At 41.3% G+C, this 8,108-nt stretch overlaps 1 protein-coding gene across 1 annotated transcript in view; it reads left to right on the top strand.

Moving 5' to 3' along the window:
• The first annotated feature begins 907 nt into the window (after window positions 1–907).
• The window catches only part of LOC140150751 (protein FAM117B-like), a 92,172-nt gene continuing 84,971 nt past the window's right edge, over window positions 908–8,108 (top strand). Inside the window, 1 exon segment of the mRNA XM_072172851.1 lies at window positions 908–1,345. Within this exon segment, the coding sequence (XP_072028952.1) occupies window positions 1,090–1,345 (256 nt within the window). The 5' untranslated portion in view covers window positions 908–1,089.

The raw sequence follows: 8,108 nt of genomic DNA, 5'->3' as shown, positions 1-8,108 counted from the left end.
TCAGGTGTAAAATTCAAAATTGGCCTGCCTGGATTAACACAAAATTCCTGCAAAATGTAGGCTATAGGCCTACCTTTATTATGTTGGGCAAAATTAGTGTAAACACAAAATTTCACCTTAATTTGAAAGTGGTTGGGGCCTGTGGGCCTTAGGGGCTGTGCAATAATAGCTAATAATTATGAGTCCTGGTGGGAGGGGTGGAGAAATTTTGGCGAGCCGAAGGGGGCGGGGAGCAATTTTTGGCAAGCCGAAAGGGGGGGGCAAGCAATTTTGGCACACATTTATGGGTGCCACTCTAAAAGGCATAGGAAAACACTAAGGAAACGCTTAAATATGCACATTTTCCTGCTTGATGTGCTTGCATCCAAAAAAAAGGCATGTGCAAGGGGGGGGGGAGGAGGAGGCAGATTTTTGGCAGGCCGGGGGGTAAAGCGTTTTTGGGAGGCCTCAGAGGCCTTTTGGAAATTGTATACCCCCAGTGGCTCATAGTTGCAGTCCCCCCTCCCCCATGTTGAAAATCTAAAGCCTATGGTTGCAGCCCCTTGAGCCTATAGGCCTACTAGCTTATACTGAGCCACTGCAACTATTGCTGCAGTGGCCACTTGTAGGCCCCAGGCATGCCATGCCAGCCTACAAAACGGTGCATTTTTATTATTGGTCTGTATTTTGTGAAATTGTGATGATAAATTTATGAAGTTCTATATGATATCCCCTTGCCTTTCCTTTATATATTTATATGTATAATTATATGGGGTCTCTTTGTTGTGTCAATGTTTTGAATAAATTTACCGCATTATTATTTCTCCAATCAGATTTTGCACGACCTGGGATCACTTCCGCTATGCTCAATAATTTCCTGGGCCTGATTTGGCTGTATGCCATTTTGGGCTTTAGTATTCGTGGACGAGGCTACATAATTTCTGCTGCCTGCGCTGCCGAAACGATTGCAGACTGAAGAGAGTAAACATCGGAAAAACGGGTCCCAAATTTTGGGCCAATATTAGCGCTGTCGATGATCGTAAGGAATTGAAATTTTGGGAGCTTTTAAAGGGACTTTGGGTTATAAGTGGGCGAAGTTTGGTTGCGATAATGGCCGCACAACCGCCTCAACGACCCCAACGTAGAAATGCCTCCCCAAGAGCAGGCCCGCAGCCAATGCGAGCTACACTGCCATTTACTCTCAGGCAAAGCAGCCCGATCCGCGGTAGCAACGGACGCCGATCGAGTCCTGGTCCAGCGTCGTCCCCCACACAACCTTGGCCAGATAATCACAAAAAGCACAGCAGGAGATCACCTGATCACAGAGCATCCCCAGAAAGAAGCCCCAGTACACCAGGTTTTAAAGGTAAGAATCTTTATTTTTAATATATAACTCGGATATTCTCTATAAAAATCGGCGACACAAAAATGTTTTTGTTCATCCATCGCAATTTTGTGAACTTGTCAGAACACGTCGTGGATATGTTCTGTTTCTTCAGCCTTTTTCTTCCTTGTATTAAACATCTTTAAAAATTCCCGACAGACCCCCTCTAGTCCAGGTATTACTGTTTCAGAATTTTGAGAATTTTTGTTATTTTCTTCCATTGTAAGACAAATAATTGCGTTTAAATTTTCCCTTGTGTGTGGAAAAATGCCTGCTGGCCCTATCGATCACGTCATGAGAACAAATTTGCATGTGTGCTGACGAAGTGAGCCGTGAACCATGGAGGTGATACAGCTCCCTCAATTTATGAAAGAAATTACTTTTATGAATGAAATTATGACTGAACTCTCATGCACTTGAGACTGATGTACATGTAGAATAAAATTGTCAAGTATAAAATCAGTCCTGTGTTTTAGTTTTACTATGATCATGATGTGTTTCCAAAAACTAATATCAGGATGATGTGTACATTTTCATTCATTGCCAGTGGCATTCAGCATGTTCAGTCCAATAAATTGAGGAGTCTGGGATGGGGGTGGGGGTGGGCAATTGGGAAAGCCTTTCTGGCTCAGCACTGAAGGGGGATTGACTGGTACAGACTACAGAAACCAGGTTCAGAAAATGGTCAGTGGAGGCTGGGGCCGGGATGATGCATTAAAATTCAGAGTGACATTTGGACTTGGTTTTAGCATACTATTAAAGTATCCCGTCCTGTTGGCAAGACTTCAGTCTTGATCATAATGACATCCCGGGAAATATATGCGGCACCAGTAGAGATTGCATGATTGTAAGGTTTACAAGAACAAGTTTATGCACTCAATCAATGCCTGCTCTGGATCAATGCCTTTCTCGCAAACCGCTCCCAAGCTCAGCTGTCTCGGTGAATAGTCAACACTCTTCCTGGGTTGATGTCACATCAGGAGTTCCCCAGGAATCTGTGCTTGGCCCAGCTTTATTTTTGTTATACATTAACGGCAATCAAGATAACATCAATCAAGCATTCGCCTATTCACCGATGACAGCATAGAGAAACAAACTCACCAGATGATCACAAAATCCTGCAACAAGACCTTCAGGCTCTTGCGGATTGGTCCAGTGCATGGCTCATGGAATTTAATATCAAGAAATGTGCCATCCTGAGCGTCACCCGCAAGAGGAAGCCAAGCGACTACCAGTATACCATCTTCGGAGACGTCCTTGGCAGAGTCAATCAACATGATTATCTAGGTATTTACCATATATCCCATGACCTCAACTGGAACAGCCATTCACACCAAATCGTCAACAAAGCCAACCAAACACTAGGTCTTCTCAGAAGAACACTTGCACCATGCCACAAAGATGTGAAGGTTAGACCGTTAGAGCCTACGAGTCGTTGGTACGTCCTTGCTTAAATACGCTGCCGAAGTCTGGAATCCTTTTATTATACAACATCTATAGTGGACCAGGGTCTTAGCTAGCCACCCGTCTGGCCGTCTAAATGACGGCCAGTTTGCTCCTGGGACGGGCAAAATTAATGCCTTTGACAGATGCTACATGTATGTTATAAATTGTATGTTTTGAGAAGCTAATTTGACCTTTTTAGTAGACCCAATTTGTTGTACAAGGCCATACATGTATCAGCACATATTTGAACTCTTTGAACCCCCAATGGGCTATTATAGATGTCTGGTAAATGTTTTAAAGGTCAAATTAGGACAGGCAATTTTATTCAAATGACGGGGAACCATCAATTTCTAGCTAAGACCCTGTAGTGGACCAACAGCGAGCAGCTGCAAGGTTTGTGTATGCTGACTACCGCTGCACGACTTTTGTTACATCACTCAACAACATCGGATGGGACTCCCTTCATACCCGTCGGCTCACTGCACACAGGCCATCATGTTCTTCAAGATTCACAACCACCTAGTTGATTTCAGTCTTCCTCCTTCATTCCAATCAGCCTCCTACCTAGCAAGGCAAGACCATGTGTTCAAATACAACATCCCAACTGCTACAAAAGCCTACAATTGATGTACATATATGTATACAAATTCCTTTTATCCAAGAAGCATACGGATATGGAACCAACTACCATCCCCCACCGTTACTACTCAAACCACTGCTGCCTTCAGAAATAAATTGGAAAAACAGTGGCATGATCAAAACAATAGGAATTATAATTTTTCACCAGAGTGCCAGTTTCAAGATGGCCGCCACTGAAAAGCAAAAACTACATGTAGTGTCGCAATCATAGATTTTAAAAGAGACTGTACAGATAGTGCCTGTCGTCTATAGTAAAACAAAAATTCCTGTCGTTTATTCTCATTCTTAGTCAGTTAAATATTATTTTAACAAACTATTAAAGCCGAAAAAGGTTACCGTTATAAAACTCCCCTTATTATAAAATGAACAAAACTTGTTTACAACTTCACATATTCTGTTGCGCGTACTGCTAGTGTGCGCGAGTATTCCGCACTAGTCTACGCATACAATGCGATACATACGCGCACCTCTACAAGCGTGTTAAGCGTTATCAATACTCATGATGACGTGGGGTTGTCTACGGTCTGATAGACGGCATCCAAAATCATGCGATTGTCCAATCAGATTATATGTCTATAAACTAGACCACTCCCACCGACTAAGAATGGTCTGTGGACCAAAAGATACCGGTACTCAAATGTGGACCGGATCTGGTCTGCGGGCCGTGTATTGAGAATCCCTGACCTATGCATAAATGTGGTCTCTCGCACATCATGCAACGATTGGCCCTCATTTTTTAAACGGATGATGCTGGACTTTGCCACCTAGTGCAGTAGTGCACCATCTGTTTACATTTTGGGGGGTGTACATGTATTTGGGGCAAAGTGAATTCCACAGCCTGGGCAAAAATCAACCAATTTTGCGCAAAATTGCCACAAAAAGTAATTTTGTGTTTACGGGGTGGGGGCATCTGGGGAGGCAAGCGTTCGAACTAGGGGGCATATGGCACCACCACTGTACACTGGACCTTACTATACAAGCAGAATTAATAAAATGCTCTAGCTTTACATCAATTGGCATGATTCATACAAGTGACCTCAAATCCTTACCTGGCAACCCATCACACAACTTATTTCTACTGCATGGATCACATGCTTTGACCCGGACTGATCCACCTCAAATGGATTCCTGGGCTTGTTACTCGTCAATACACGGCATGGCACAGCACGGCAACTGACACTTGGTAGAAACATGCTGCATTTGAATTGATGTGCTGCTTTTTTTAGGTTGTCCGAAGGAAGAGACATTATGGCATCACGAATCGTGTCCGTCCATCTGTCAGTCGGTGTGTGTCCGTCAGTCAGTGTGAGTGTCCGTCAACAATTGGTTAACATTTGGTCAAGTATTTGAACAGTTCAAATCCTATTGCAACCATTTTTATATGTTTTGATGAATCCAAGTGTGATTTTATATCAAACTTGGGGTCATAGCTGCACTATGGGAACTCCATTATATTGGAGATGTTCAAGGTCATATCTGAGGTCAAAGGTCATTTGTAGTCACCTTGTAAAATAGACTGAAATGCAAAAAATCTGGTCTCACATGAGCAGTTCAATTCCAATTGCAACCATTAATATCTTTTGATGAATCCAAGTGGGGGAAAATATTGGATCCAAAACATACGCCCAATTATATTGAACTTTACTTTTTAAAAACTCAAAAATTAGCTCGACCAATAAATGGGCTCAATCGATTCAAATTTATATCAAATTTCAGCCCAGGCCCATACAGCCCATCCCCCCAAATGTGCAAAAGTATACAAAAAAGTCCCAAAATATGACAATTTGCGAGCATAACGAGAAAAAAATTGGGTTTTTTTTAGGTAAAGTCACATTTTACAAAATTGCCCCCCTGGAAAAAAGGCCCACTTTTTCAAAATCGGCACCCCAAAAAAATCATGCGTACTGGCCTGCTTCAGCCAAAGCTGCATGATGGGAACTTTCATGTAAATGGTGGTGTTCTGTTCAGGTTCACATACTAAGGAAGGTCAAAGGTCATTTTACATGTAGGTCAACTTGTAAATTGGGCTGAAAATCAAAAAGGGTTTCTCAAAAATAATAAAAATAAAATGTTTCAAAATCAAATGAATATTTTGTGGTGTTCACTACCCATTCGGACGACCTATTTGGGACCACCGTCCCTATTTTTTTTATGCCGAACAAGCTAATCAGATTTTGAAATTTAATTTTGGATTTTAATTGCACAATCTCTGAAAAGACTTAGCCCTACTAGTATAGGGCCTTTTGATTGTGGTGATCCAAAACCATGCTATATCATAAAACCTGGCTAATGGCTATATCCAGAGAACTCCTAAACCCAGTGACTGCTATTCCCCAGGTTTTTTCGGATGGAGCGGTTAGTGGGTTTTAGCGGTTCTCGGATATAGTGTCTTTAAAAGGCCTTATAGTAGGGCTAGAAAAGACTAGGGTAGGAGCTCTTGAGTCTAATATGAAATGTCCCCTGTTTTAGTTGTTCTTTATGAGCCATTGTGAATTTAACTGTGTGCACAATGTATGACATCACAATAAGAACATAGGAATGTCTTATAAATGTATTTGAATTTCCACACACTTACACATTACAGCACACAATAGAGATTCAATCATCCAAGGTTGTGCTAAGGGGTTTTAAAAATGGAGCATATTTTGGTGTCAAATTGTCCTCATAAGGACACCTTCCATCAACAATTTAACTGTGCAATGCAAGGACATGCAAACAAAGTCAGAACACCCAGCTGGGAAGACAGTGTTGTGTTTGACATTGACAAGATGCATGCATACTAATACTATCAATTTTATATTATCCTATACAAAAAATACATGTAGGATCAGGGTGCGAATTCGACTGTATCGCATAGCAGTTTGCTCCACATTTTGAAGTAACTACTACCCAATTTTGCATTTTGTATAGCACTTTTTTAAATAGTGCTTTAGTATATGGAAGTATCCTGATTATGATGAATTAGCCAAAAACTGCTACCGTACGCAATTTTTTAAAACTAATTCGAACCCTGTGTAGGATGTACTCTCACTTCCCTGATTTAGTGTTTTACACCATGGTCTAGTCGTAAAGGAGCACTGTCCTGAGTGTCCTCTGTTTTAAGAGGAGGATTGCATGCCATCCTCTTTTGTGTGCATTAAAAATATTATCCGCTGTTGGTAGGCACTTTTTTTACTGTCTTAAATACACAGCTAGTATAATACACATGTACACAAATCCACCATTTTGGTCCTCAAATTAAACATAGTTTCAGAGTCAGACGTCCTCTGTTTTATAGCTACAAAGGACCACAATTGCTAGTATAGGATGGTTGGTCAGGACATGTGACACATACAATAGGGGTGTGTTTTTTTTTTAAGATTGAGCTTTTTTATAGACCCATGTTTCATCTGGAAATAATATATTTTCCTTCAAAAATTTGCACTGTGTTTTTTGAGAATGTATTCATCTGGTGATCTTGATTGATCTACTTTTGATTTTTCAGTGCACAGAAAAATAAAATAATTAAATTTAGAAAAACCATAGAGAAGTAAATTGGGACAAACACTAATTTGGAGGCCAAAAATGGGATTCCTATGTAGTGTTTTTTAAAAACCTTGAACCACTTGATTACAGAGTAAACTGGAAAACTGAACTGATTGAACATGGTACCATTGCCATGCATTTACACTGCGACCTGACGTGACCTGGCATTGGTAGCCAAGGTGTTAACACCTGGCTGCCTACACATGACTGCAGGCTTTCTTCTCAGTAATTCCAATTTTAAAGGGACTACAGGAATCATAACAAAATAGGAAACTAAGGAAAGGTCACATGCATCATCACTTTACCATTTGGTCCTATGTGCATCTAGTAGTTACATGGTTTCTCATCTGAGTACCTTGGTGCAGTAAACAAGAAATATAGGGAGTGGAACTTGTCAACTTGGAAGCTAAACTTAGCCCCTTGCACCCCCCCCCCCCACATATACACATGTATGTAATGTACATACACCCCAGGTTACATCGAAAATAGTTGGGATTCAAAAGTAAACTGTACAGTGAATTTTAAATTAGGGTACTTCAAATAAATAAGGCACTTGCAAAGTCATACACAGTAGTACACACACAGTGATCACCTACGTGTAAACACATCCATGCAAATAAAATGTGGTCATCGACCCACCATTTTGAGTTTTTGGTGGACCGCATAGCGGGACTACCCTATCTTCATCCCCAATTCAATGGCACATTGGAATAGAAGGTGAACTAGAGCTACTGTGGCTCACGAGCCACGAATGTCAGGCGTTGACTTCTGATTGACCTCATTTGACCTTTGACCTCGGGTAAACGTGAGTTGACTACTCATGCTATCTCAAATCAAGGATAATTTGCATCACATTTAAGCCCAATCGGGCCTATTTTAACATTTGACCTCATTTGACCTTTCCTGTCCTGTAACCTTGGATGACCTTTACGGTTTTATACTCCCCAAGTGTCAGGGATCATTTCCGCAAGTTGTTACAGCCTGATCGGCGCAATATTTAATTTGACCTGACCTTTGACCTCAGATGACCTTCATGGTTTCATACTCCCCAAGTGTCGGGGATCATTTTCCCTGAGTTACAGCCCAATCGGAGCAACTTTAAATTTGACCTGACCTTTGACCTTGCATGACCTTT

Source organism: Amphiura filiformis, chromosome 4 (genome assembly GCF_039555335.1).
Source record: "Amphiura filiformis chromosome 4, Afil_fr2py, whole genome shotgun sequence".
Lineage (NCBI taxonomy): Eukaryota > Metazoa > Echinodermata > Ophiuroidea > Amphilepidida > Amphiuridae > Amphiura > Amphiura filiformis.
The sequence above is the reverse complement of the archived record's forward strand: the minus strand, read 5'-3'. Positions and strand labels throughout refer to the sequence as shown.